The following is a 27,547-nucleotide window of genomic DNA, read 5'->3' as shown; positions in this document are numbered from 1 at the left end:
CCAACACCTTGTTCCAACACATCATCCGGGCTGGCGAAATCGTGTCCCCGTCTTACTGGAATGCCGGCTGCGGGAGACGCCCACGGTGCCCGCTGCCGGTGTGCCCGCCGATGCGCGGGGCCGCGCTTGAGGGCGTGAGCCGAGCCCCGGTGTCGGGCCCACCTGAGACCCCCTCAGATCCCACCTGAGCCCTGAATGGCTCCGCTCCGGGCAGTTCCAGCCGCGGCAGCTCCCGCCCGGGGCCACACGGAGGGCGAGTCCCGCTGCCCACCCTGCAGCTCCGGCCGCGGCTGTGCCCAGTGCTGGGGGAGAAGAGCTGGGAGCGAGAGGAAATCCCGCGTTCTCCCCTGGGACTGCCGGCAAGGAGAAGAGCGCTGGAGCCCCGGCACCCCCGGGCTGTCCCCGCAGCCGCCTCAGGGACCCGCAGCAGGCTGAGGACGGTGCCCAGGATGGGCTGGAATCTGCTTCCCGGAGCTCGGCATCTCCCCGGGGGTGACCCTCGGCAGCTAGAGACGGGGCGGCTTGCCCCCGGGAAGGGGTTTGGTGCCGGTGTTTACACCTGCTGTGAGGCCCCGGGGAGAGGGCGGGAGCGGGGCTGGTGCCGGGACAGAGCCCCGTGCCTGCCTGCCTGCCTGCCCCACATCCCCCGTGCTGCCCCACATCCCCCGTGCTGCCCCACATCCCCCGTGCGCGGGCAGGGCCGCGGGGCAGCGCGGGGCTCTCGCCGGCCGTCGGGGCAGGCCCGGCCGCTCCGCAGCGCCGCCCCGCGCCCGGCCCCGCCGCGCTCACGGGGCCGACCGGCTGAACAACCGGGGCGAGGGCTCCTCCCGGGACAACCCCTCCTTATTCTTCCTCCCGCTTTATCCCCTTCGGCTCCTCGGAGAATCTCTGCATGTCAAACCCCAACTCAGCACGACCAGGGTCACCCGTCGGGGCCTCTCCGTCCCACCGGTGCTCGCCATTGGGCAGGGAGGGTCTGCCCAGCCTCGCCCGGCTCCCGGAGAAAGGCCCGGGGCAGGAGGGGCCGCGTACTGCGGGCGCGGGCTCGGGAACAGCCGGGGCGAAAAGGCAGCGGCCTCGGCACGCCGGGGAAGGGGCGGCTCTGCCCCGGCAGCCGCTGCCGGCCCGGCGACTCCCGAGGCCGGGATGCCTCCCCGGAGCCCTGGGCTTGCGGTTGCCCCTCAGGGCTCAGTCACGCAGAAAGGCTGCCTAAAGTCTGTGTCCCCCGCAACAGCGGGACAATAGAGCCACCCTTCGGGTCACAGGTCACCTCCTCGCTGATTGAGATATTCGCCGCTTCCCCCCAGCCTCTCTGCTCCTCGGAGGCGTGGGGGGGTTCTCAAGGGGGCGGCCGGAGGGTGCGGATGCTCTCGGCCGGGCCGGGGCGCCGAGGCCCAGGCTTCCCCCCTGCCCGGTCTGCACTGTTCCTCCCAACGACGGCTTAGCGAGCGGTAGGGGATGGGGGAGATGAGGAGTGGGTGCTTTCCCCTTCCAGAGGGTGGCCCTTCCGGGGGTGACTCCGGTGCGTGGGCACCCCAAGGTGCAGCGAGCCGCTTCAGCTCCCCGCAGGGCTGCGACACCCGTTGTCCCCTACTCCTGGGTTTGTCTCGGCCCCGTTTGGGCGACAGGGCACAATTTATTCTGCAGCACTTGAACCGGTCCTTGTGGTTTTCCCACTCGCTTCCGAGCCCGATGCATATTTCCCGCGCAGCTGAACGGTTATCTTCATTTTAGGGGGGAAACTTCTCCCATCACCACAACACGAGCAACAGACCCTGGTGCCCGGGCGAGGGTGCCAGCGTCGGTGCCAGCCCGGCTCCCCGGGGTGCAGGATCATTTCCTCGCCACTCCGGTCTTTCTGCCTGCCTTCGTCTGGCCTTTGATATTCCTCGCCCCCTCCCCTTGCCGAAGTTCAGACCTGTTTACTCCAGCCCGGATCTCTGAAGTTCAAATGTACATGTGCTTCCCTCTCAGCTGAGTGACAGATACAATGGAAATGTCTCGTTCGCTCCTGGTTTGCATATAATTACACCGGAGATGCAATATGTTTATGGCAGGAGAAAAACTACTTGTCTTTACGCTTGTTAAGGATATTCATTTAACCGCGATACAGCGCGGTTTAAAAGCTATTTAGGGTGGATGGAATATTCCCCTCGCCGCCGGCTCGTAGCTCAAGCTGTTTGTTGCTGTTATCCCGAGTTTGTTCTGCCTTTTCCTCGCATCCTCGGTGTAAGGGACGAGGGAAATCCACGGACCCACAGACCTGCCGCTCCTGGGGCCGCTGCTGAAACTTCACCTGCTCCAGCCCCGCTGAAAATCTGCCCTAACGGGTGGGCACCCACTGCGCTGGAGGGCCCGGAGCCCGCGCTCTCCCCCCTGGCACGGCTCCCCGGAGCGGGCCAGCGCCCAGCCCCGGGCTCTCCGTGCTCCCCGCGGGGCAGCCTGGCACGGAGGTCCCGGCGGGCTCTGGGCACCGAGGCACCCGCAACGCTTCCCAGGGAATTTTACATTTTTGTAGCTCTTAAATTCCAAAAACACTCTAAAGCAAAACAAAACAAAACAAAAAGGTGGGAGAACTGCACAGTATTTGTTCTTGGCGTAACGCAGGGGGTCTTCCTCTGCCTTCCCCTCGCGTTGGGAGCACGGAGGGAAAAGGGAGCCTGGAGACTACTTTTCCGGTTGCTGTAGTTTTCGCCTTTGCAATTGAGATAGATTTTAAATAAAAGAGATGAGAGGTACCCTGACTTCTGAAAAATGAATTGAGCCAGAAATACCGCTGAATAAAAATGGAAATTACTGAATTGATAAAATAAAGTACAAAATATATTTTATATATTTCTATATATGTACACATATATTCCGAAAGCTCAGCAAGGGAAAAACAATCATAGGCTATACGGACAATGATTTTAAAAAACCACAAACAACCCCCAAAAATCCCCATCTCGTTTTACACAATTTTTGCTCCCCGAACTGGCGAATTCCAATCAGGAAGCGATGGGCTGTAAATAGTGATAGAACGCCAGTGCGGCTGCTGCCGGGCGAACACACCCAGGTAAAGTTGGCAGAGTAGAAGTGGGAAACGTATAAAAAGAGATTTATAGGTTAATTGGTGTAGCCCGATCCGCGAGTACACAGCTGCTAGGCAGGCTGTGGCCACCAAACCGTCCCGAAACGGGGAGTTCTGGTCCAAAGCTACGATCGCTTCGTTTTTTTCCCGATCCCAAGCCCTCGGGATGTTTTTCTCGAAGCCCCGTGTTCGCGCCGTTGCCGACGCTTTAGGCGAAGAACAACTTAAGTTTAATTTTTCAAAAGCTTCTCCGCCGTGGAGCCGCACTCACTGCCTCCCGCCGAGCCGGAGGGTTTCCCAGCCCGCACCCACGCCGCGCTCGGGGCAGCCGCAGCCCCGCGTGGCGCGGGCAGTGTGCGGGCAGCGCCGCTCGGCCACCGGCCCCGGCCCCGGCACCGGCGCGTCCCCGCACTGGGGACACAATGCCGCACGTGAGGCCTCTGCACAAGCAGGGGTCAGTCGCCCTCGGTCGCTCCAGGTCGGCGACTTCAGAGGCGCTGCCCTCCCCGACACTCAGCTGACGGGAATAATTGAATTTGCACCCCCTCCTCCGGCCTTTTTTTTTTTTTTTCTTTCTTTCTTTCTTTCTTTCTTTGTAATTATTTTTTTTTATTTTTATTGTGGGGTTGGTTGTTGTCGAGAAAGCCCTACACGTGCGGGAGGTAATGAATGACCCCGCCACAGCCCTCCCGAGACAGGCAGGTAGAGCAGGGGAGCAGCAAGGGGGGTGCGGGCCTCGCCCCCCGCCCCCGGGGGCCGCAGGATGCACACCGGCTGTCCCGGGCTTGCTTGTGACCGGCTATTCCCCGCTTGTGACCAGCTGTCCCCGGCTTGTGACCGGCTGTCCCGGGCTTGTGACCGGCTATCCCCGGATTCTGACCGGCTATCCCCGGATTCTGACCGGCTCTCCCCCGCTCGTGACCGGCTATCCCGGGCCCTGTCCCGGCTGCCCGGCGCCGGGCTCCCGGCCGAGCCGCGGGCAGGGCTGCGGTCCTGCCGGCCCTCTCGGCTCCCGCGGAACGGCCGCGGGTGCGGGGCAGAGCAAAAGGCGGCCCCGGCTGCCCCCGGTGGGTGCCCCGGTGGGTGCCCCCGGGGCGGGCCCCCGGTGGGTCCCCCAGGGCGGGTCCCCGCGCTCCCGCCTCTTGCTCTGCTGCGATCGTTCACCAACGGCAGCGGCGGACTCACCTTCCAACTTTAGGACTGTTCTTGGCGGCTGTGGCCTGGGAAATTTGAGTGTTTGGCGGGTACCGGTGCTATCTCTCGGGGAGATTTTATATCGGTGGCTTTTTTGTCTCCCCTTTCTTCTGTTTCTTTTTTTTTTTCTTTTTTTTTTTTTTTCTCTCTCTCTTTTCTTTCTTTCTTTTTTTTTTCTTTTTTTTTTTTTCTTTTTTTCTTATTTTTCCTTTTACTCGCTCCCTACAAACCTTAAAATAAAGAAGACGAAGCCTTTCCCGGGGCTGATTGGGGGAAGAATGTGAAAGGGCCGCGGTTATAAAGCGCTGCTTGAAGCGGGCTCTCAATGCGTCTCTGAACTTGATCAGATTTTACGTTTCCTGCAGAGAGCCGGCGGCGAGCCTGAGACCTGCCCAATAGCCAGACTTGGGGGCTCAGCAGACCTCAGGATATTACAATTACAGCCATCTTTCTTTCTGCCTTTTATTTCCACTCTTGCTCCCCATAGTTCTTTGCAAATGCTTTCCAGAACAGAAAATGAGTGGATTTATAGCGCTGTCTGCAACCGATAATTATTCCAAGGCAGAACGCTTCCCTTGCGAAATAAAATTTTAAAAATTAAAAAAAATAAATAAAGGGGGGAAAATAGAGAAAGAAAGAAGGAAAAAAATAAGAGAGAGAAAGAACGAAGAAAAAATGAGAAAGAGGGAAAGAAAGAAAGAAAAATGAGAGAGAGAGAAAGAAAGAGAGAAAGAAAGAAAGGGAGAAAAAAAGAAAGAGAGTAAGAAAGAAAAGAAGATACGAGAGTAGGAAAAGCCAAGCGGAGCCGCCGTGCCGGCAGGGGGTGGGGGACGGAGCGAGGGGGAAGGGGCTGCCCTCGGCCGGCGGGGTGAGCCCGGCGCGGTCCCGCTGCGCGCCGGGGCTGAGGGGCAGCGGCGGGCTCGGCACGCACACTGCGGGCGGCTCTGCTCCCGCTTTCAGCAGTAAAGATAAGAATGGACAGAAAAATAAAACAGATATATAAAGTATATATGATTATATATAAATGTGTATATATATATATATATACATAAATAAACTCTAAACAGCCTCGACTTTAGCTTTTTTTTTTTTTAATTAAATTTTATTTTTGAATCAACGCGGCGGCTTTGCAGTGGCTTTACGGCTCCCCGCCGCGCCGCCTGGGGCGAGCATCCCGCACGGCGTGGGGCGGCGCTGTCAGGGCACGGGCAGCGGGACACGGCGGGACACGGCGGGACACGGCCGGACGCGCGGGGCCGCCCCACGCGCGGGGCTCCCGCCGCCCCGGCCCCCCCGGCCGGCCCCGCTCTACCTGCGGGACGCGCGCGCCCAATCAGCGGCCGCGGCGGCGCGGGGCGCGTGCCAATCAAGCGCGGCGCCGCCAATGGGGCGGCGGGCGGCGGGTCAGGTGACCGGCGGCGCGCGGCTCCCCATTGGCGCGGCGCGGCCTGGCCCGGGGTTGGTTTATGTGCGAGGCGCGGACGGGCGCCCCGTCAGTGCCCCGACGGCGCCGAGCGGGAGCGCGGCCGCCCCGCGCCTCCTCGCCCTGCTGCGCCGCCCTGCCCGGCCCGGCGCGGGGGGCGGGTGGCTGTTTTGGGTTTTGTGGTTTTGTTTCTGGGATTTTTTGGGTTTTTTTTTGGTTTGGTTTTTTGTTGTTGTTGTTTGTTTGTTTTGTTTTTGGTGCCGGCCGGGGAGCGCTCGCCTCGCTGCCCGCCCGCGGCCGGGACCGCGCCTGCCCGCAGCGGGGGGCGGAGTGGGGGTGCATTTTGGGGTGGTTTTGTACTTTTTGGGGGGCGGGCGGGAGGAGGGGGGGGCGGGCAGGCTGCTGCCGCGCCGACGGCCCCGCGCCCATGACGATGCTGCTGGACGGAGGGCCGCAGTTCCCGGCGCTGGGGGTGGGCGGCTTTGCGGCGCCCCGCCACCACGAGATGCCGGGTCGCGACGCCGGCGGCGGCGGCATGGGGCTGGGCCCCTTCGGGGACTCTTCGCACGCCGCCGCCTTCAAGCTGAACGCGGCCCCGCACGACCTCGCCGCCGGGCAGAGCTCGGCATTCACGCCGCAGGCACCGGGCTACGCCAGCGCCCTGGGCCACCACCACCATCACCACCACCACGCCGGCCAGGTGCCCTCCTACGGCGGGGCCGCCGCCTTCAACTCCACCCGCGACTTTCTGTTCCGCAACCGCGGCTCCGGCATCGCGGACGCCGCCTCCGGCACAGCGCAGCACGGGCTCTTCGGCGGCTCCCCCGGCGGCTTGCACGGCCCCGGCGGCATCCCGGACACCCCAGGCTACCTGCTCTTCCCGGGGCTGCACGAGCAGAGCCCCAGCCACACGTCCCCCAACGGGCATGTGGACAACGGGCAGATGCACCTGGGGCTGCGCGGGGACCTCTTCGGGCGGCCGGACCCCTATCGGGCCGTCTCCAGCCCCCGCACGGACCCTTACGCCGGCGCCCAGTTCCACAACTACAACCACATGAATATGAATATGGGCATGAACGTGGCGGCCCACCATCACCACCACCACCACCACGGCCCCGGCGCTTTCTTTCGGTACATGCGCCAGCCCATCAAGCAAGAATTGTCCTGCAAGTGGCTCGACGAGAGCCAGCTCAGCCGGCCCAAGAAGAGCTGCGACAGGACTTTCAGCACCATGCACGAGCTGGTGACCCATGTCACCATGGAGCACGTCGGGGGCCCGGAGCAGAACAACCACATCTGCTACTGGGACGAGTGTCCGCGGGAAGGCAAGTCCTTCAAGGCGAAATACAAACTGGTGAACCACATTCGGGTGCACACGGGGGAAAAGCCCTTCCCGTGCCCCTTCCCGGGCTGCGGCAAGATCTTTGCCCGCTCCGAGAACCTCAAGATTCACAAGCGGACGCACACAGGTAAGGCCCGTGTGCGTGTGTCCCCCCGCCGGGACGGGGGGCTCCGAGGGGCTCTGGGGGGCTGCGGGGCCCGGCTGGGCCGGCGGCCGCCGGCTGCGCGGCGCTGCCTCCGCTCTCGGCCTCCGCAGCGGAGGGAACCATAGAAATGCTAATGAAATCTCATTTTCGGTGACTTCCGCTCCTGTTTTATTTTTATTTTTAGGCCTGATTGGCGTCTCTTCTAATTAAATCGGCGATACTTTTGTCAAAGTATTTTTATTTGCATCCCCGACTTTCCTTCAGCCCTCCTGCATGGGTAGAGGGAAGAGAGGGGGAAGGCTGGAAGCAAACGTACTTTGGCTTGTATCCTCGAGTAGGTCTTGTAAAGCTGTCCGAACCGCTGAATTTATCTCGGGTCTTCTCCTTTCCCAAGCTCGCCCAGCCGCCTTCCCTGCTGGAGCCCAGCGTGGGCCTGGCGGGAGGTGAGTTAAAAGTCATAAAGGCTGATCCAAATTTATCCGACACGTAACAAATCTTGCCGTCCATCTTCCCCTTCTTCATTTGTGGTGGTGCTTGTGCATCCATAAGGTGGGGCGAGCAGGGCAGCTGCTGTCCTGGGAGGAGGCGGGTGGGGATGGAGAGGGGAACGGCCCTCCTTCACCCTCTCTAAATTTCACAGGTGAGAAGCCTTTCAAGTGCGAGTTTGAGGGCTGCGACAGGCGCTTCGCCAATAGCAGTGACAGGAAGAAACACATGCACGTCCACACCTCGGACAAGCCCTACATCTGCAAGGTGTGCGACAAATCCTACACCCACCCCAGCTCACTTAGGAAACACATGAAGGTAAATCACCGCAGTGCTGCAGCCCCTTCCTCCCTGAGCTGGTGTGCTCAGGGCTCATTCCCCCGGAGCAGGGCAGGGCCGAGCTCCGTGTTCCCGGCGCGGCCCGAGCCGTCCCCGCTGTCTGGGCTGTGGCTGGAGCACAGCCCGGGGAAATGGCGTAGTTTCTTTCCGCGCTGCCCCTGGTGCAAGCGCTGCCCGCGTTGCGGAGCGGGGCCCGGTGCGGGCGGGCTGTGCGAGGGCAGGCTCGCCCGTGGCTGCGGCCCCTCGTGCTGGGATGCTGCAGCCGTGTCCGGGGGCCGCGGCCGGCGCTTGTCGCGGGGCACGGGCTGCCTGAGGGCCGGGGAGGGCTGGGCCGCTGCTCGCCGTGCCCCTGCTGCACGGAGGAGCAGCCCAGCGCGGCGGCGGAGGCCCCGAGCTCGCTCCCATCTCTGCCTCTTGGTTTTAGGTGCACGAATCCCAGGGGTCGGACTCTTCCCCTGCGGCCAGTTCGGGGTACGAGTCCTCCACCCCCCCTGCGGTGGGCTCCGCTGGCAGTAAGGACTCCACTAAAACGCCGCCGGCCGCCCTGCAGAGTAACCCCGGCCATAACCCTGGACTGCCCCCCAATTTTAATGAGTGGTATGTGTGAAGGCAGCTGCTGCCCGGCCACAGACTGGACCAAATGCACAGGGAACGAGGAAAGAAAAAGGACAAATCAAGCCAACTGCAGCTCGCTCCCACGGAAATGGAGTTTCCACACCGACGACCGCATAGGGCTACACCTACTTAACTGCCAGGATGCGGAGGGGGGTCTTTTATTATTATATTATAATTATTACTATTTTTTTGCAAGCCCAGACGCTGGACTAGCCATGTCCTTTTCTCAGGATTAGACTTCTCTTTTTTTGTTGTCATTTTTTTCAGTCTCAGTCGTTTCTTTGATTTTCACCCCCCCCACCTTGCCTGAGTCTCTGTTCCTCCAACTCCCCACTTATTTTTCTTAATTTGTTTTTTTTTCTTTCTTTCTTTCTTTCGGTGGGATGTTGACATGAGGATGAAAATTCTCCTTCGCCTTAGTGGTGATTGTTTAAACTTACAGTCTTAAACCGTGCCAAAGTCCTGTTATGTCTTGAACTTTCCTTTCTAGCTCTCCTGCTGCTTCTTTCTCTGCTCTTCTCTTTCTCCTTCTCTCTCCAAGCATTACACTTGTGAATGTATTCTCGTCTGATGGGGTCGGTCAGTATTTTTCAGGATGAGGATGTGGTGTTTATTCTGCCCAGATTGTGACGTTTAGTATAACAGTTGCCTTTTTGTAATAACTTTTTTTGTAAATACATACCCATGATGCCATATTTATCGTTCGTAATTTAATTATTGATACAAAGTGCCGGGAACTGAACAATATTTATGGGGGAGAAAAAATTGTTTTCTAACAAAAAAATACAAACAAACAAAAAAATTCCAACTCTGTACAGCTTTTGGTTATAACTGCTTTAGCATTAAAAGTTTATTGTTTTGGAAAGAGCCGTTTTTGACCTCCTCCGGGGCACGGGGCAGCCGCGGGTCCCGTGGCGGGCCCGGCCGGCGCTGCCACCGGGGCCGGGCCGTTGTTTTCGAGCCGGCGATGCCGGGGGAAGCCCCCTCCTCGCCGCCGCTCTCCGCTGTCCCTTTGTCCCCGCCCTCCACCGCCCAGCGGCTTCGCTGCCCCGCAGCTTCCGAGCGGGCCGAGGTCGGCCCGCGAGCCGGAGCAGCCACGGGGGCAGGGGGCCCGCCTCGACGGGGCGATCCCGACGGTGAGTAGCGGGTGAGTACCCGGTGAGAAGCGGGCCGGGCGGCGCCGCGCCCGGCGCAGCGCGGGGTGCAGGGCCGGGCAACCGTTCCGGACCGGCCTGCCGACACCGGGCTGCTTGCCGGGGGGTGCCCGGGAGGACCGAGCGCCGGGCAGGACTGTCGCCGTTATCGTCTAGTTTGTTTTGTTCTGTTTTTATTTCTGACTAGGATGCGGAAAATCCTTCCCGCCTTCAGGAGAGGAGAGGGATCGAGATCAAACATCTCCCCCGAGAAACTTACCGGCGTCGCACAGGAGCCCTGAGGAAGCAGAGCGACGGTGGAAATCGCGGTGCACCGTGGGCCGGAGGGCGCCGGCTGTCCAGCGGGCCGGCCGGGGCTGCGGCGGGAGCGCCGACGGCCAGCCCGGCCGCTCGGCTCCGCGTCCCCATCCGGCAGTAGGGACTTGCCGCGGGCTGAGCCCAGCCCCCGGGGCAGGCAGGGACCCGCGCTGCGGCCGCCGCACCTTGGCTGACCGGGGAGGCCCCAGACCGGCCCGTCTTGAACTTGACGGGGGGCACAGTGGAAGGACGGGGGGTGGCCCATCCCCTCCTCTTGCCGCAGGGGCCGCTCGGGCGAGCAACCCGCGGAACCTTGCATGCTTTGAAATTTACATTGAGCAAATTTACCCTCTCCTTCCTCCAAAGGTAGGGAAAAAAAAAAAGGAAGAAAGGTTTCTCGGGCAGAAAAGGGCAGGAGAAAAGTGGATTGCAGCCATTGCAGCTGCACAGCTAAAAAAAAAAAATGTCCCCGAGATTCCCCGAGATCCCCACTGTTCCCTTAATAGTTCCCTTCGAGGTGTCCCGGCTAGACATGGATCTCTGCTTCTCTTTTGCTGTGAAGTCTTTCTCTTGCTGCGCGCAGAGCCCGGCTCGCGGCTGGACGCGGAGCGCTGCCGGCCCGGCTCCGGCCCGCGGGGCGAGCGGGACCGCCCTGCACCGCGGCGGGCGAGGAGCAGCGGAGCCACCGGGGGCCGCCGGGTTTTCCTCGGACACCCACCTGGGTCGTGTCTGCGTTGCTCCGGACCGCGCCAGGCTCGGAAAAGGTGCCGGTAGGCTCGGTTTCGTTACTGCTTTGCTCGGAGCCGGGGAGGCGCGGGGCGCGCTGGGCTCCGCGGGAGCGCCTCGGGCCGGGCCCTGCTGCTGTCGGGCCCGGAACGCCGTCCCAGGGTGGGGCCTCTGCTGTGGCTGGGGTTGTCCGGCCTGGGGAGCCGTGGCAGGGAGGCTATAGCGTCTCCGGGCCGGGAGTAGCGGTCTCACTGGAGGATCAGTGCAGGGGCCGTTTCTGGCTGGTCCCCGGGGCTTTGGGCCATGCTGGCCAAGCTGCGCTCCTGCGTGCCCCCACAAGTGCTTCCTTCAACTGGCAGCACTGTCCCTGTCATTTTTATAGCTAGGACTTAAAAGCAGCATCCTGGGTCATTTGACTTCCGTGGTGTGACAGCCAGTCCTCCACCCTCGGGCCTCCCCATCCAGACAGGGCCTGCACCCAGTTTGCAGAAGAGTGGAGCAAACTGTTGACTGCACCCCACTGAGGTCCCGCATCCGCCTAGGCCGTTCTGCAGCCCTCCAGAAATGGGGCATGGATTGGGCAGGTGCAGCTCTGTGTGTGTGTGTGTGGTATGAGATGAAGCAATGGATTTGGGGTGGGTTTAGAAAGAGCAGGGGACCTGCTTGGCTCTGCAGCGCTTTCACAGCACAGGGTGCAGCACCGTGAGGCGGGGCAGGGCAGGAGGGCCGTGCCTCCCGAGCGTGGAGCGGTGTGCGGTGGGTGCTGGTGCCAGCGCCTTTGCCCCACCGGCTGCTGCTGGCTCAGACTGGCCATTGACGCCAGAATAGGGCTGTTTCTCCCTGCAGCCTAGTCCTCGGCTTTCATGGACAAGTAAAAGGGTTTTTTTTTTGTAAAAAGAGTTTAAAAGTTCTTGTTCCTTACCCTTGCTAGTTGCAGGGAGATACGGAGAGTTCTGGAATGGGAAATACCTTCTTTCCTGGATGTCTTGGGCTGGTTTTGTGAGTTAAGGACAGACAGCTCATGATTTTCAAAGCCAGGGCCTGGCAGTGAGATGTGTGCTCACAGCTTGGACAAAAACATTACAAAGCTGACCAGGGCAGGACAGTACTGACAGGGCAGGTGCCCTGTTAGCTCAGCTTCTAGTGTGTCGAAAAGGGGACTTGTGTCACACCCCAGAAGAGTCCCAGGACTGTTCCCAAACAGGGGACATACTCTGCTGGCCTCTCCCAGATAGCAGCTCCCTTGAAGTTGCTGTGCTTGCTTGTATGAGCGGGATTAGGTGGATTTGTCCCCAGATAAACACAACTCAGGACCGTTTTCTTAAAGGGGTAATGTTGATTCGTTTACTGTAAGGAATCTAAGCAGGGGCAGGCAATGAACTGGAGCCATTCCATCTCTACCATGCTTTATGAGCCATGAACATTTTGATTCCTTTGGTGTCATTGTTTTTGCATATCTGTCTCTGTGTCTGGTGTAATCCTCTGAAAAAAATTTCTGTTTCCAAGCATTGTGCCTGCCATTAGCATGTAGTGGTTGCACACTGTGTGAAGGCAGAGTCCTGAAGGCATTTTGATCAGGTTGTGTTCAAGTGTCTCAGCCTTACAGCATCAGGAATTAAGTTTCTGTTACAAATCTGTTTGCTGTAAAGCTCCAAAGTGGTGGATAGGGTGTAGTATTGTGTGTTTGCATTTTATTTTTTAATATAATGTTCTTAGATTAAAAGCATCACATATTAACACTAGCTTTTTTAACTGAAGGTAACTTTGACAATTGTTTGCTAAACCATCCTTGTTATTTATGCTTGTTATTGTGATCACCTATAAGGAAAATATTTCTGCAGAGATGCACTCCTGGTTTGGAGAGGTGAAATTCCAGAGAAAGCCTGTATTCTTTGAGAAATCTAATTTTATAATGGAGTATGTAGAATGAAATAGTTTGTGTTGTAGTGACTGATCTGTACATCCCCTGAACTAAGACATTTAGTTAACCTTTCTATGCTATTTGCATGGGATAAAAATATAATCTGTCTTGCTAATGCCTGCTCACCTGAACATAACTGCAGGCAGTAAAAATGCTTTTGTAAGAGCTTGCAATGGTGAGTGAGAATGGCAAAGCAAGGATCTGCCCTGCAGACCTGATAGGAAATGGTTTAGGATGGCTTTACAGACATCTGTTTTGTTCTAGTCACGGAAAAACCCCCCTGCAGAATCTGGAGGAGGCAGTTGTCAAAAGAGGCGCAGATATATTTTAATATTTAGATGCTAATTTTAGTCTCAGTTAAGAAGGTTGTGTGCTGCTTAGGTTTTCTTTTAGCTGATACTTTGGTAATGTTTCTCCATTTCAAATGTTTGTGTGAAAAGAAACTTTAATAAAAAGAGCTGGGAAAAAAAAGGAGTTTAGCTGAATGATTTTGTTTTGGCAACTTGTTCAATAATGGCAGCTTTGAAATTGTCAAGGCTCGACTTTGAAATGAGCGATACGTGGAGTTTCCTTTGAGGGAGATGCAGCCTGCAGGTGGGGGATTCATTCCTGTGCCCGCTGGGCAAGGTGTCCTGGCCTGTGACAGGGAGACTCAGTGACGGGAAGGGTCACTGGCTGTGCTGCTGGCCGGGCACGGGCTGAGGAAGCTCCAGAGCCTTATGCCTTATGTCCTTATAAAGGACATGTGCAGAATAGGGCTGTTTCCTTGCTTTTATTGTTTTTCAGAGCACTGTGTAATCCAGTCTAGGCCTGTGGGGTTCTGCAGGCACAAAATGGCTCCTGGCAGGGCTCTGGGCAGAGCCCCCGGCTCCTCTGGGCCCCCTGTGCCCCCTGGCTCCCAGCACCCAGTCCCGGTGTGCCCTAGGCTGCTGTGGGACGGGAGCCTCGGTGGGGTTTGGCGGGGGAAGGCGTTGGAGGTGATTTCTGTGCAGCCCGTGTGGGACGGGAGCCTCGGTGGGGTTTGGCGGGGGAAGGCGTTGGAGGTGATTTCTGTGCAGCCCGTGTGGGACGGGAGCCTCGGTGGGGTTTGGCGGGGGAAGGTGCTGGAGTGATTTCTGTGCAGCCCCTGTGCCCCAGGCTGCTGTGGGCCGGGAGCCTCGGTGGGGTTTGGCGGGGAAGGTGCTGGAGTGATTTCTGTGCAGCCCGTGTGGGCCTGTGCCCGGGCAGGTGCGGGATGGCAGCGCTGCCTGCGCTGCACAGGGCCTGGGAGCAGAAGGGGCTCTGGTGCTTTTTTCACAGCCTGCTGGGCAGCCTTGGCATGGTCACAGCAGGGGAGAAAACAGCAGCATTTGGTTTCCACTGGCCGTGGGCTTGCTGCATCTGTGTGCCACACAGAACAGCCACTTCAGAAAATACAGCTCTGTCCGGAATGGCTCGAGAGGCAGGGCATTAACATACAGTCTTTGCCTGACATAAAATTAATTACTAATCTATACCTTCTTTAAATTCGTCTCAGCTTTGCTCAGACATTATTTCAGTGCAAAATCTGGTGTTTGTTATTTTTGAAGTATTTTTGCCACTTTCTGTAATTTACATAGCATAATTCTTGTTCTGAGAAAGATGTTGTTCTTTTTGTTTGCTTTTGTCCTTATTTTGATTTTTTTCTGTTTGTTTTTTTACCTGTGTAAGTAGAATGCTGTTGCATCTAGGGTTTCCACTACTTCAGCATATTCTTACTGAAAATAAACTTTTTTTTTGTTTGCATTTATTAAATCCATGGACTCGAGCTTTTCAGGGATTATTGCTAAATTCAAGAAAAAATGTAAAGCTTGTGTTGAGATTGGTGAAACTCAGTCTTAACTATCAGAAACATTTTAATTCGGAGTCAGATATTATCTTTGATTAAAAGAAAGCTTCATGCAGCAGGTGATGTGACTAAAGTTTCTCTGAGTCATGCAGAGTGCAGAGTTTGCAAGGAGTGGTCTCTAGTTGCTCACTGGTCCAAGGACTCCTGGTGAGGAAGGCAGATGTTCCCCAGCATACTCATTTCCCTGCAATATTTTTTATTTTTACTAGAAAGAAGATGCTGCAAGAACTTTCTGTGAATCATAAATATTTTAAAATCTTATGCCAGGTGCACTTGAAATGGATTTGCTCAATTTTACAAGATTATAAAAGAAAAGAAAATGGACCATTTTTTCCCCTTTGTCTCGTATTTTTCAGAGGCTCACGGTGCAGAATTTATTTTGCTGTTGTTTCCCCACGCCACCCTCAGTGACAACTTCAAGGCCAAAGGGGCACTTAACTTGCTTTAAAAAAATATGTTTTAAGTCTTTTAAGTGAGCTTGAGTTTTTGTGTAAATTTCATTATTCTAGGGCTTGACTTACATTTTTTAAAATGAGGCTATTGCCAACATTGTAAAAATTGGCAAAACTGCCGTGGTAAAATATATATTAGAATTTTTAATCTTGGCCCACAGGAGCATTTTAAAATAATACAGCAAGTAGAATGTTTTACTTTAATGGCTTTGCAGCACTCATTTTCTTTTCAAAATGAGATACCAATGTGTCATTACAATCTGCTACTTTTTTTCTGTTTTCTTTTTGTTCTTTGCTGATGCAGAAGAAGGCAGGCAAAGACCAAAGGAGTTGAAAATGTGCCTTGAAGACACTCCCTGTACCTTCGGGAGGATGCTGAGCTGAGGTTAAAAAAAACCCCTTTCTGGTGCTGCTCACTTCAAGTTGCTGGGGACTTGATTTCAGTGGAGTTCCCTTAAAAAATCTCTGTTTGGAAATATTTTTTAAAAAAAGAAGAAGAAAATTTAAAAACAAATTAAACATTAGCTCCCTTTTTTTAAACGATGAGATTACATGGGGCATTTTTAGAATGACGATTTGATACAGAACTGCCTGGGTCCTGCACGGGGAGCTGCTGTGGGGCTGAGCTGTGGCAGCCTTGTCTCACAGCCACGGTCTCTCTGTGTGTTTGACATGAAACCAGAACGGGCCCTGTGAGCTCCGTCATGATGTCTGCAGTCAGAGGACAGAGGAGAGGACCACAGAGGGCTCTTATAAAGTCCCAATTTCAGACCACGTCTATTCGATCAGCTTTATAAAAATTTATAACTCAAAACTCCAGAAATTTGTAACACAAACTTGAGCAATTGTAGTATTAAAGCAAAGTTCTTTGTTGTTATTTAATTTTCATCTAAACTAGGGAAAAAAATTAAAGAACAATAGTTTATATCAGCACCTTAGTTGTACCACACTTATATTTCTAGATTTTGTAATTTTGCTGTAGAGTAAGAAATAGTTCCCTTCCAGATTGACAATAAATTGCACTGAAAAAATTAAACTGGCATAAATGCCCCCTACAAAGTATAAAATTATATATGTATTAGTGAAACATTAATGCCCTGAAAATGTGTTTTCTTCTTTTTGTTGGTTTTCTGTTCTTCATCTTGGCCAGTCTGTAGAGAAGAGCTGGTTGTCAGTACAGCAACGGGACTAAATCACGCTCCGTGGAGATGCTGACGCGAGGAAGGGGCATTGGAGAAATACTGCATTTCATAAACAAAATCACTAGAGCATTAGGAGAGCAAACATGTGGTTTTATGAACATAGTTATAAATATTTAAACATGCAAAATGAAAATGTTACTAAATATCTGTTTTTCATTATCTTTTGATGAACATTTTCATTCTTGGAAGCGTTGCTGGCTGTCTGCACAGAGCGATCACCACCCCCTCCCCAGAATGAATGATGTGTAATGTGAAAACGTGTTAAAATGCACAGTTGTTTGTAATATCTTCTACCAAAGTGGAAGACATCCTACCAAATTTGGTATTCTACTGAATCGCAAAATATTCTTGCCCAACAAACAGGCAACCATCCTGATCTGTCAGCAGCTTGCTGGCTGGATGTTATAAAAAAATCTGAGGATGGTTTAGAAAATATAAGATGTCACTCAGCAAGCTTGGAGTCATGGTCTACCATCCTTTCTCCAGCACAATTCCTACAGAAGTCAACTAAAGATGGGGCTGCTGATTTCATCATTAGCAACGTATTATTTTGACGTGTCAGCAAGCGTGGCACGGTTCTGTGTGTGTCGGTGGAAGGCTGCAGCAGGCAGTGTGGGGCGGGCGGCTGCGCTCTGCCCTGGGCAGGGCTCTCGGGGCGCGGCTGCACCTTTCGGTGGGGCGAGGCACGCGGGGCGTGCAGCTGGGCTTGCGTGCGGGGAGGCCTGTGAGCAGGCAGAGGCCACGCTGTGCATCCCGTGCGTGTACGGCCGGCGTCTGATTCCTCAGAGTCAGCGCAGGCAGCCGTCTCTTGGCTTCGCTTCTCCATCCCTGCCTCCCCACCGAGCTCTCGCTGTGCTGTGGAGGTCATGAAATCAGGTGCCAAATTAGATATTCCTTTATGTACCAGAGAACGCATTTTATATTAGTCCCATACCTAATGTTGGCTGTGCTGAGTTTCTGGTGCAGGCACGGCCCCGGTGCGCTGGCGCATCCACACGCACGCGCACGCTGTTTACTATTCCTCTTGCAATTGCTCCCACCAATAAATCTGCACTTGCTGTAGCCAGGATGGAAATCTTTGAGACAAAGGACTTGAATGGGCAGTTTTTTATTGCTGTTATAGAGTAGAAGGCCCCAAGCTGGGGGCTACTGCATGCATGAATGCTGCCCCCCTTGGCTTGGTACTGTCTTCTGTGAGCTCTATACCAGTACCAGAGACTGTTAAGGGGAGAGGGCCCCAAGGCTGGTATTTCCCCATTTCAATTCCTACTCCTCTGACTGCAGCAAATCCCAGAGAAATGATGGCTGAGAAGTAAACTTGGGGAAGAGTGTAGAAGGGCAGGCTGTTGGGCAGCGCAGGGGATGCGTGGGAGGGCAGCACAGAAACGTGGGAATGAGGAACAGAGGAACAAAAGAGATGTGGGTTGGCGAAGGAGGAGTAGTGGAGTGAAAAGCGGCCAGGCTGGTGCAGCAGTGAGGAGCTGCTCCTTGTCCCTGTGTGTGAATACATCCAGCTGAGCCTTTTGCATTTGCAGGCTGTTCAGGCAGAGCCCCCACAGAAGTGTGTGAGTCTGGAGACGTGCACAGGGTTTGCCCTGTGGGAAGCAGCGTGTGGTGCCTGGAGTGAAGGACGCTGCAGGCTCCACGCTGCTGGCTCCCACGCTGCAGCCGTGCAGGGCGGCTGTGGGTGCAGTGTGCGGGCACCACTCAGGGTGTGCGGGCACCACTCAGGGTGAGGGACACCGCTGTGGGTGCAGCGCCTGGGCACCCACGGTGCCATTCCTGTGCCGGGGCTCTGCGGTGGGGATGGGACGCGTCCCTTGGCGAGCTGGGCCTGAGCTGCAAGGGGGAAAGAACGGGCTGCTGTCCTGCCGGCAGCTTCGTGCCCAGCAGGCTCGGGGGAAGAAGGGCCCTTGCGGAGCTGTCGTGGCCCTCCTGCTCCCCCGTGGCTCCCACTAGCCCCCATTCTTGCAGGCCACAAGCGGGTGCTGCCCTGGCAGAGGAACTGGGCTTGGCTTCTCAGCAGCAGCAGCGGTGGTGCTGTGCTCCATCCACTTGCGTCAATGCAGACCTTTCCATGGACTCCAGTCGGGGTTGGATCAAGCCTTGCATGATTGTGGCCCTTGTGCATTTCAAAACTGTGTTAATCTATATCTGGATCCCAATGGGGGCACTCGGGATGAGCTGAGCTCAAACAATCCTTGGCAGGAGGGACAGACTGGAGTTGGCAAGGATTTTTGTCCCATTATTGGTAACTCAGAGGAAGGAATTTACACACCATTTTAATATATGACAACTTGAGGCCTGTCATCTTTAGCCTATTAGAAAAGCCTCATTTTTAACAAATCCCGGAGCGTTTAGCAGGCATGGTGCTGCAGCTGGGTTGAGACTGCACGCTGGTCGTGGGCAGAGGCACAGGACTGCTCTCTGTCTCTTTAGACACAGAGCCACTTCTGCTGTCGGGTCAGCGCTGTGGGTGCCAGCCCCAGCCCCCGGGCTGCTAACCTCTCACTCCCGTTTGACCCTGCCAGCAGGGGCGGTGGGAATTTTGGGGCAGAAAAAAGCAGTCGCAGTGCAGCCTGTGGAGCAAACCCCACTGAAGGCTCTTCCTGACTAGTTTAATCTGCCTGCGTGTGCTCAGCAAGTTTAGCCAGGGTTGTTTACCAAGCTCAGAGGAGACTTGCCTGTCTGCACTAAAATCTTCACAGTATGTCCCAAAGACCCAGAGAGAGATGTTACACTCTTTCAGTCAGTTTGCTCTTTTCTCCAGTGAAAAATCCAGATGGGTGCTTGTCTTGAAAACTGGTTTGTATGAAGTCACACTTTCTGCTTTGTATTTCTGGATTTCTAAAGTAGAAAAATTCAACTTGTAAAGATTTTCCAAGATTATTTAGGCCTGTTGTATCAAGACCAAGAAATTAATCCATATAACCAGAAAATGGCTAGGAAGGATGGAAGAAATATGTTTGGGGTTTTGTGTTGTTTGAATATTTTGGGGTTTTTTGGGGGGAGGGGGTTTGTTTTGTTTTGGTTTTTTGTTGTTGTTTATTCTGTGTTTGGGGTTTTTGTTTTCTTTTGTTTTTTGTTTTGGAGAAGGAAAGAATTTTGAAATAGTTTCTTTGTTTTACAAGCATTAGTTGTATTTTTATCAACCATCAAAGCACCTGAGTACTCAGCAAACCATTTCCTTCAAAAACATCCTCATACAGAGATTGCTGAAATAATCAACCAAAAGCATTGGTGTCAGCCTTAGACAAACAACTGTGTTTCTTTGTAATCTAATGCCATTTCAATATCTTGCTTTTAATGCAGCTGAGAGAATGATTTGATGGACAAGGCACTGATGCTCACGAGCCTGAGTTCAGTTGTTAGGGCTATGTCAGAAATTATTTTTCACAGGCAAGTGTAGTTGGAGTGTCAGCTCCCATTAAGTATATTAGGGCCTCTGAGGTTCAGTGCTAGCACACTATGTTTTGTAGCCTTTGGTTTGCTTCTGTGGCAGCAAAACCAGAAGGTCTTTGGTTAACTTCTGACCACTGACATATTAAATGAAGATGAGCATTTGAGCAACATCAGTGATTTCAATTGACTCATCAATTGCCATTGCATAGCGGTCCTCATGTTTCACTTTGGTAACAAGCTCATCTGCCACATCTGATGCCAACAATTCAGTCCTTCAAACAAATGACATGTTTGATAAAGAAATCTTTTAAAATTCATTATGCACTTTGGCTTTTGTCTTTCCTTTTAATACAGCATCTGTTGCAGCCAGGATACATTCCTTGATCGTTTCTGAGTCTGCAATTATTTTTATGCCTGCCCAGTGTCCCGGAGATGTGAAACGAAGCTGCCATGCTATGCTGCTGAGCCCTGAAACTCTACACAGACATTCAATTTAATCTCTTGGCACAGACTGCATTAAAGTAGTGTCATCAGTGCACACTTGTGATAAAAAGACGACATGAAGAAAGACAGTGAACTAAAAGGCCCTGCTTTTTTTCTGGGAAGAAAATAGGATATCTGTCCCTTCATTTGTTTCATGGCTTCCTTGCACAGCCATTTAAATTCAGCAGAAGGCTCCAAGTGTCTAAACTTTATCCTAAGCATTTTCTTCAGTGCTGGAAAGGAATACAGTTAAGTGTCCTAGGGGGAATTTTATAGAAAATGCTATGTGCAATGTTAATGACTTGGGATGGGGTTGTACATTTTTCCATAGAGAGCCAGTAGGGAAACAAATACAGGACTCAGTGAGAAGCGTTCTGCAGGAATCCACTGCTCTGTGGCTCCAAACACAGGCAGAAGGATAATGAGGGCTTTAGCCCAAAGTGCCTCCTTGTGCCTCCGTCCTGCTCCATGCCAGAGCCCTGTGAATATCTGGAGCTGGAAGAAATGACAAACTTCTTGGGTGCCACAAGAGATTGCATCAGCATTACTGATCCCTACTCGGCTCGTTACTGAAAATGCATCAAGCAGCTATTTGGGTCAGACTGCTAAATTTGTAGACACGGAGTGTCAAGAAGCCTTTTTGTCAACTTGGTACCGTTTAGTGTTATTTGTCTTCAAGTTCAAAGCAATCGTGGCCTCAGACTTGTGATATTTTCTGCCCTTTCCCCTTTCTGTTGGCTCAGACCTCTTCCCTTTGAGGTCAACATCAAAATAAAGATGTATGTTTCCTCAGCCTGACCATGGCTCTGACTCCTTAGATCAGCAATCCTATAGTCCATATGTCTTCCCATCTGTCAACTGGCATTTGAAGCCAGCTTGCTCCTCTATTCTTTCAGACAAGTGTGAGAATCAGGAGTTTCTTTAATGACGGTTTCAGGCCTTAAAGCATTTGCTAAGATACTACCTATTAAGATCCCTTGATGGCACCTTGAATAGAGATCAAAAGCAACTGAGTTCACTCCACAAATCTGATTCCGTCAGTCAGTTTAGGGCATTGAGAGAGGGGTGGGGAGGGCTCCGGAGGGCACCGTGCTCCCGCAGTTAGGAGACAGGCTTGGGAAGTCTGAGCCCTGGCTTCTGGGCGGGACAGAACGCAGCAAACAAGCACTGCTGAATCCCTCCAGTGGTGGCTGAGCTCCAGCTGCCGGGGCTCCTTGGCTTCGAGAAGCAGATCTGTGCAGCAGGGCCTGGTGGCTTTGCCAGGGCCCTTCTGGGTCTGAACTGTGCCTGGTTTGAACAAGCGCTTTTCGGTGCTGCATTAGTACCTGTGTCTGCGCCTCTGGCTGAGAGATTATTCTAAACATGGTAGTCACATAGACAAAAATCTGATAGTACAAAATATTCTTCTCATTAATAATTACTACCAGGCTGCAATTTGTCTCTTATACTTTGGAGAGCTGCTAATAATGGGAATCTGTTTGCTGCTTCACCACTGGGACTGCATGAAAGGCGATGTGGAGAGATGCTGCCTGCACAGCATGATTGCAGCTAGGTGGTCACTCTTTCTGGGGGCACAGTTTGACTTTCAAACTCCCCTATTCTTAATGCTTGTCAGGAGATGATGCAAAGCCCTTGGAATATTTGGGAAGGTGTTTGCTCTGGTGGTGCATTTCTCCAAGTGACTATCATAGAGAAATTAGTGGGAAGCTGTGGACATTATTTCAAGCCCAAAGCCTAAACCTCAAGGCCTTGTTGGATAGGGGGGCTGGAAAATGCAGGGTGCTCACCGTGGGAAGGGTGGTGGAAGGCATTCCCCAGGGACCCTCCCTAGCCAGTGCTGACAAAAGTTGCTGTTTGTTTATGTTTTGTCTTCTCAAATGTCTGAGAAGAGCTGAAAAGCGCCAGGATGTGGCTGAGTGCCGGAGGATGGTGTCACAGTACTGACTGTCAAGTAAAACTTGACTTGCTGGAGTCAAGGACACCATATGTCCTTCGATTTGTGTTGAAGCCTGTTGAAGTGTGAGCATGAACCTGAAGTCCAGACACAGACTTTCTTTGGCCTCAGTGTCTTTAACTGCAGTCATAATGTAATTTGTGCTCCTTGAGCGAAAACAGCTGCTCTGGCTCCCTGCTCTGGAGCCTCACTGCCTTCAAATCAGGTGGTTAGTCAAAACTTGGGGCATGTAGATTGTTTCTTTTTAGGATGGAAAACAGAAATTACTTTGATGCAATTGTGTGTCTTCCCCCAGAAGATGCACCAGCTCCTGGACACTGCAGTCAGCAAAACATCAAGGGTCATTTTGTGTTCCCACTCCAAGCTGGCTCAAAAGTGATCTCTATCTGAGACTGTCATTGGACTTATTTAAATGCATTTGGCTTTCTGCTCTTATTCTCTGCCTGTACTCTTGGTGACCCACTGTTTTTCTTTTACAACCCCCACTCAGTCTATTTTGTCTCTTTTACATGATGATGCTCAGCCAAATTTGTCTTCAACACAGTAATTTTTAGTGTGAATCCATATCTGCCTTTTTAGGGGGTAGTAGCGAGGGTGACGTATACTTGTGGTTGCAGCAGAAGCTGCTATTGAGTTGGATAAAATAGGATGAATGCTGTATAAAAGCCTTCAGAGAGCTGTGAAATCTCCATGCTCTCTTCCTTGTTCTCCTGGGAACACTTGCACAAAGAGTATTTTTAATGTGAAGCAAAAAGGATTCTGACGAATACTCATTAACATTTTGTTTCTGCAAAGATTCATGATTATCACAAGGCTGCAAGGGACATGTATTCAGTAAAGCTCTTAGATGTATGCTTAGTTTTATGTATATGCTTAAATCTTCCTGATGGCCCCTGCTTTACTGAATAGACTTATTAACCAAGACAAAACCAGGTATTTGATGGAGCTGATTTGTATTGCTCAGGTATGATGCAGGTCTCCAACCTCACTGCATAATAATACTCTGTGAGCAGTGAATCCTCTCAAACAAGTGTCGCAGTGGACTGGTTGAACTACACACCAAAATCATTTGTGTCATAATTGTGAACAACAAACCATAAGAGCAGCATTCAGCCAGAGAGGTTGGAAGGGAAAGAACATCAGAGCCATCATATGCTGTAGCTTGTTTGCTTCATGTGCCTTTGTGGTGGGAGCCCAGATGGAAAACATCCGGCGGAGGTATTGCTTCTCCATTGCCACTGTGGCAGCTCCAGCGCCATGAATAAAGATCTGATATGGGCTGCAGTCTTTGTCACACACTGGCTCTGTCCCTCAGGGCGTATGCAGGCAGCCCCATTTCCTGCTGCCTGTTCCGAGCAGGTTGAACGCAGAGCAGGCTTTGTCAGGGAGAGTTAATGCAGTAGCATGGTGGCGTGTCCGCTCCTTGTCTCGTCTGAAGGCAGGAGCAAGGCTGTCTGTCTGTCTGCGCCTCTTCCTGCAGGCATGCCGCGGCCACGCTGGCTGCTGCTCCCAGCGCCCTGTGCAAGCTGCAGGCTGGGCTTGCTCGGCTGTGCCATCACACACTGCCCTAGATTCACTTCAGAGTCAGGATTTCCCATTTGTGCGGAAGAGGAACATGTTTTGGCGGGCACAGGACGCAGTGGAAGTAAGCAGACATGACAGAAGGGTTTCCAGGCTTGCTGGAGTTCTCATATCTTGTCACAGGGGGAACCATACACTCATTTTTCATGAGGTCCCCATTCTTCCAGTGGTTGTAATCCACTTTTTGTGCCTCTTTCCATATGAAACGTTTGGTTCCTTTTAGCAGTTGTTCGGGTGGAATAATGAAGTCTAAGAGTTGGAAACAAGCAAACAAAAAAGTCCCCCCCCAAAAGATTGCATGGTCTTCGCTATTTCTTTTATGAAAATGAAATGTTCTGAAGATGTTTTGTATAGCTGAGTGTCATTTTGAGTCACTTGAAGCACACTGAAGCTTTGACACGATGTCATTGGGAACTGCAGTTTCTGTCACTGTGCAATGGATGGTTTGCTAAGACCTTCACGAATGTAACACCTGTAAATACTGCCTAAGCCTCAGGGTGTGATCCAGCGCAGACCAAAAGCCCAAGTGTCTCTCCTGGGAATGAGAAGCTCTGGGTTCTGGTTCTTAATGACAGGATTTTCTGTTTTACATCCGAAGAACCCTGAGGAGCAGAGGTGTGGCTCCAGGACGTCCGTGGCTGCAGGGTTCAGGTGCTGCAGCCAAGCGAGCTCATCGGGCGATGCTTGGTACTGGTTCTGTGCCCGGGGCACGGGGGCAGCAGTCAGTCCCCCTGCTCGGACACAAATACTGATTCAGGCGGGCCTCTTGTCCCTGCAGGGCAGGGTGAGCAACTTCAGAATATGACAAGTACTTAGTAATTGTCACTAAAGATCAGTCACCCAAGAAGAGCTCTGTTTTCTTTAGACTAACTGGCCAAAAGCATCCTGGTTTAATTTCAGGAGGGACAGGGGTGTTACAATGCTGTTTTTTACATCACCATTCATTTTGACTGTGTTGCAACAACAGGTTACTTATTACGTGTGTAGTTGGGGGTATTTTTATTAGTTGATAGAAAGATAGCTGTAATTAATGGACTGGGTAATTCGTTGTAACAATAAGCCATATTGTGACATGATTGTTAAACAATTCTACCTTAGCAGAAAAAGAAACATTGCAGAACAGAACTCAGGGTTTCTGAGAAAGCTGTGCTTGACCTTTAGTGAAGACTGGAGACGGTAGCACCTGTTAGCATGAAGCAAATGAAGATGGTGAATCACTGCTATTTATGTGACAGAAGTTGAGCATTATAAACATGTCACTTCTTGCATTAACACATCTTCCAAGTCCACAGAGCTGGTGTAAAAAATATGGAACTACAAATGGTTAAACTCCACCCAGCATTTGACATAAGTACTCTTTCTCAGCACGTAAGTAATGTGAATGTTATGTTGCACAAATACTTAGAGCTTCATTTACCCTCATCTTCTTTTCATTATTTGCAGGAGGTCTTGTTCTCTGATGGTGTCCTGAAAAATACAAAGTGGATATTATTCTTATCTCCGCTGCTGATATTTACTGCTGATAAATAGACTCAGTAAAATGGGAACAAATGTTTGTTTCATAATCCTCCTGCAACTGCTGCCTTCATTATATATGAAGAACACAGAGATTAAGTCTGCCATTTGCCAACAGCATGTTTCCAGTTTCTGTTTATATAGTACTCACAAGCAACTGTATATTCATATTAACCTGTACCTGGACTTAAATATATTTTTTTCCTTCTTGGGTAAGATATGAGGATTAATTATTGATGTACTCACTCTAGCCTTTCAACCTGGCTGGGATGGCAATTTTTCCCCCATGCTGCACTATTTGAAATATGTTTTCTCCTTGGTGGGAGTGAAGATTGTACTGCAGTGAATTTATATTTGCCTCCTTAGAAGTTTTATATTTTTAAAATATTTTTGTGCACGTGGGTAAAGTCCATTTTCTGAAAATGAATTTCTTTTTATCACAATATGTTATTAGACCACATCTTAAGAGTTAAAGTTTTATCATAGTCAGATTCTATTTGCAGATAGCATCATGTGGAGACTGTTTTCAAAAGCATTAACTCAAACCACACGGATGCACAACTATTTTAGAAGATGAGAATTCACACATGCTTTTTATTATAATGCACATAAAACTGAAGTATAATACAGTAGGCTTGGCAATAAAACAGAGTAGTCAATATATAAATTTTATGCCTGGTTCTTTAGATTAATGAACTGCTTTTCTTGATGAATTGAGAATGAATGAGTAAAACCACAATGATCTGATTAGATACTAAATCAGTTTTTTTCTGGCAATTCAGAAATTGTGCACCTAGTTCAGTTTTGGTTTGGGGTTTGGCTGAGTTTTTTTTTTTTTTGTTTGTTTGTTTGTGGGTATTTTTTGTGTTTTTTATTTTTTTTTTTTCCTTTTCCCCCTGGGACAACTTGATAACCTTCTTGTGCTAGCCAAACCACTAAAGAGGCATTGTCAGTCTCTTCAAGTTCCCTATTGTTCTCAGAAAATCACTTCCTTAAGACATATCCATATGTTGAGGGTCTCAGTAGTACTTTGTGGGAAACAAAGTTATGGATTAAATTCATTTAGTCTGTAACACCACTGAAGCTGGATTCAGCTGGCACAAATACCTCTTGATGCTGTTCTAGCAGGGGGAGTCTGCCTTTGCCTTCTCTTTTCTGGCACAAGAAATGGGGAGAGGCCAATAGTCAATAAGGACAGCTGCCGGTGAGGGAGATTCCTCAGGGCTGAGATTTCAAGTTGATCCACTTCATACATTTGGAAGCTCAGATTTGAATTTAGGAATATAAATGAGGTCAGTGATTTTCCAAATGAGGTGAACAGCCAGACGACCTCCTTCTGCAGAGCGGGCCCCATATGTGTTTGTGGCAGAGAGAGACCTTTTCAGTTTTAGAAGTACTGGGAAGAAAAAATACAGATGGAAGCTGCCACAAGCCAGACAAGCCTCTAGAGGCTGGCAGGGAAGGAGTTAATCAGCCCCTTGAGAGCAGCTAGAGCAAGGCCTGTGCAGCAGGTAGTGATTTGTAGGAGGGTTGGGATGGGCCAGCTGGGAGAAATGATCTGATTGCTTTGGGATGGGTCTCTATAAAATACTGTCTCAGCAGAAGGGTCTGCTGGAGAGGCAGCCTTGTTCTTAGGCTGCAGGGAGTTGTGGCTTAGCCTGTTGTTACAGATTTAGGTGAGAGAAACTCTGTTTTACACTTTTCTTCAGAGTCCTGCTAGTGGTTCCTAAAGAGGTGCTGCTTTTGCAGTGAAGGCCTCCCTTCTCTACGGTGAGAGCAGAATGGTGGTGAGCCTTGAGATGGTGGCATCTCCTTTTGGTGCTGCAGGTCCTGGCTGGGAGGGCAGATTGGCCACCGTGGGAATGGAACTGTGCCAGAAGCTAGCTGAGATAAACTCTGCCATGGGAAAAGATGCTTGTCTGATTCTCCCTTCCCTTACCATCTTCTGTAGTTGCTGGTCCAGAGCAAAAGTGGTGTGGATTACTCCAGGAGTGAGTGGTTCCTGGAGGGTGGAGGGCTATGGCATCCTGTGTCCACAGGGCAGCTCTGGGGTGGTGGTAGAGCCTCTCCATATGGAGGGTGAGTGCTGTGAAGAATGGGAATGCCTACATTTAAGGCTGTAAGGGTTAAATCTGATGGCCGTGGTGAACCCTTCAAGGTGGAAGGAGCAGCTGCTGTAGAGGTGGTTGGAAAATGCAGAGTGTTGTGAGACTTCTGCCAGGGCTCTGGGACAGTTGTTGTGGCAGGAAGAACAGGATCGCTAGGGCAGCCCAGGGGGCTTCAGTGTGTGCAGCTGTATCGGAGAGGGCTGAAATGGAGGGAGAAAGAAAACAAGTGCTGGAAAAGGTGGCAGCACTGACACGGTGGTGAGCTGGTGAG

The 27,547-nt window shown here is 52.0% G+C and overlaps 1 protein-coding gene across 5 annotated transcripts in view; it reads left to right on the top strand.

The window, feature by feature from the left end:
- Nucleotides 1-5,700: 5,700 nt before the first annotated feature.
- The window catches only part of LOC106629931 (zinc finger protein ZIC 3), a 77,792-nt gene continuing 55,945 nt past the window's right edge, over nt 5,701-27,547 (top strand). The window contains exons 1-4 of one of the 5 annotated variants that reach the window (XR_012582638.1): nt 5,708-7,156; nt 7,815-7,978; nt 8,424-9,750; nt 9,956-10,835. Coding sequence is in view for 2 of the 5 variants with exons in the window: in XM_074551472.1 (XP_074407573.1) it covers nt 5,731-7,156; nt 7,815-7,978; nt 8,424-8,606 (1,773 nt within the window). In the remaining 3 variants the exon portion in view is untranslated. Of the gene's footprint in view, nt 7,157-7,568; nt 7,618-7,814; nt 7,979-8,423; nt 21,976-27,547 lie in introns of those variants that run through there. The other 4 variants (XR_012582639.1, XM_074551473.1, XR_012582637.1 and 1 more) reach the window with 4 other exon arrangements.

The sequence above is a fragment of the Zonotrichia albicollis genome, chromosome 14 (assembly GCF_047830755.1).
Source record: "Zonotrichia albicollis isolate bZonAlb1 chromosome 14, bZonAlb1.hap1, whole genome shotgun sequence".
Taxonomy (NCBI): domain Eukaryota; kingdom Metazoa; phylum Chordata; class Aves; order Passeriformes; family Passerellidae; genus Zonotrichia; species Zonotrichia albicollis.
The sequence above is the reverse complement of the archived record's forward strand: the minus strand, read 5'-3'. Positions and strand labels throughout refer to the sequence as shown.